This window comes from Sinocyclocheilus grahami, unplaced genomic scaffold, assembly GCF_001515645.1.
Source record: "Sinocyclocheilus grahami isolate Dianchi unplaced genomic scaffold, SAMN03320097.WGS_v1.1 scaffold248.1, whole genome shotgun sequence".
NCBI classification, from domain to species: Eukaryota; Metazoa; Chordata; class Actinopteri; order Cypriniformes; family Cyprinidae; genus Sinocyclocheilus; species Sinocyclocheilus grahami.
Window position 1 is genome coordinate 345,030 of NW_015505427.1, and position 1,976 is coordinate 347,005.

General features: G+C 38.3%; 1 protein-coding gene across 1 annotated transcript in view; it reads left to right on the forward strand.

Annotated features, from left to right (window-relative positions):
- LOC107598233 (biogenesis of lysosome-related organelles complex 1 subunit 4-like) overlaps positions 1–1,742 on the forward strand; it is a 6,950-nt gene extending 5,208 nt beyond the window's left edge. Inside the window, exons 4-5 of the mRNA XM_016289511.1 lie at positions 696–830; positions 941–1,742. Of these exons, the coding sequence (XP_016144997.1) occupies positions 696–830; positions 941–1,024 (219 nt within the window). The 3' untranslated portion in view covers positions 1,025–1,742. The remainder of the gene's footprint in view (positions 1–695; positions 831–940) is intronic.
- Positions 1,743–1,976: the final 234 nt, after the last annotated feature.

Below are 1,976 nucleotides of genomic sequence, written 5' to 3' on the forward strand. Positions count from 1 at the left end.
AGTTAAGTTGTATTTACAACACTGTTCCAGAACACTTCAACCCAAATATTAATTTGTGTGCAGCACATTTTATGGAGGACTGTTTCCTGATCCTGGGAGAGTAGACTACAATGCCGGCTGTTCTGACTCACAGACCGTAAGTACGAGTTTTTTGAGCAGTGTAGAGTAGGGCTTGTTGTTTGTCATTTCTCCGATCACAAATGCAGACATGGTTTTATGTTTACGCGGCGCGATGCAACGCAACACGTAAAGAGACAGTATAAGTCATTATAATCAGTAATTATGTCCCCACTGGATGCATATGCCTCGTTTATAATGGGTTTTAATGTTTTTGTCTCATCGCTCCGGCCGGACAGGGCATCACAGTATGTTAGGGGCGTAACATTTCCATCACACGCTTGAGGTATTCGGCCAATCACAACGCACTGGATAGCTGGCCAGTCAGAGCACACCTTGCTTTTCAGACCGATGAGCTTTGTAAAAATCGACGCGTTTCAGAAAGGCGGGGCATAGAGGAGAAACAATAATGTGTTTTTTTAACCTTAAACCGCATAAACACATTTCATTACACCAAATACACAAAATAATGTTCTTTTTAGCAACGTCACATGACCACTTTAAATGCTATCATTAAACCGTGCTGATGAATGGACATGTTTTTTGTTGTTGTTTCAAGTGTACTGTCTAATTCTAAGGCCTTTGTCAAAATTGTTGGAGCCAATGTCAGTGCAATGGAGGAACAAGTAACTCAAGTCGAAGGTGAAGTTGGGACCCTACCAGGCACCTTCAAAAAGTTCTTCCGCACAATGGCCGTGCCAGGTTTTTTAAATGTGAGCTCTTTATATATACATACATACATACATGCCTGCCATATTATTTGGCATGCTTTTTAAAATTATACAACTGGTAACAAACGTTTACTTTTTTTTTTTTTTTACAGAAACCTGCTAGATCACAAAAACATCAAGAGCTTCCCAGTGTATTTAGGACAGAAGATTACTTTGAACCTCAATCTGAGCAGTAAAAGAGACTTTCGTATTGACTTCAAGAAGTACCAATCAAGACCAGGCTTCTCCAACATCAGCAGTGCTGCCTGCTTTCAGATGCAAACACCAGGGAGTGCTAACACAAACATTTCACGGTCACTTTATCTGCAACTTATTCAATCAGTCCAACGAAGCCAAGTGTTATTTTAGTAGGCAGTCTAATGGCAGCTAGTTTTATAACAAACAGAAGCTTTGGTTTTAAAGAACTTGTTTTTTTCCTGAAGTGCCTCTCCAGGAAGTCTTGACACTGATTCTTATAAATGGGAAAGCATGTTCGAAAAATGTCGGAACGTTAGTTGAAACGTTTCTATGATTTTTACTCCTACTTGTACATAGTTTTATAGCTTTATAATTGTTTTGCCCTCAGTCTTTTCTTCCAGTGCTTGAGATCTATTTGCACTACTTTCACTGTTGCTATTTATCACTGATCTATCTTATTAAGGTCTACAACTTGGTGTTTGGCACATGTTGACAATGAATATGTAATGAATTCACGTAACCAGTGTAAACGACTCTGGGTTATTATGTAGCATTCAGTGCTGCACTCCTCAGCCAAACAATCGCCACAACAAACATTGTTTGTCATGGACTATTTACTTTTATACTTAAATGTCCATGGACAGTTGTGTTATGCTAATTGTTACATAATTGCGACTAATGATGGTCTATTTGTAATAAATTTCCAAATGTAGCCTATCATAAAGTGACTACATTACTGATCAAAGCTTGTTATTGGTCAACTGATCATCTTTGTAGAAAGTCGGCTAGAACAGTTTAGCAACTTAAATTACATAAGATACAAGAAATCCCTTAATCAAGCGTTCATTCATGTTGTATTGGTTAAAAGAAATAATTCCAATAACTCCACATGATCACACCGAATACATTTTCCATGCATAAGGACATGGTCTGTTTGACCAGTGAACCACT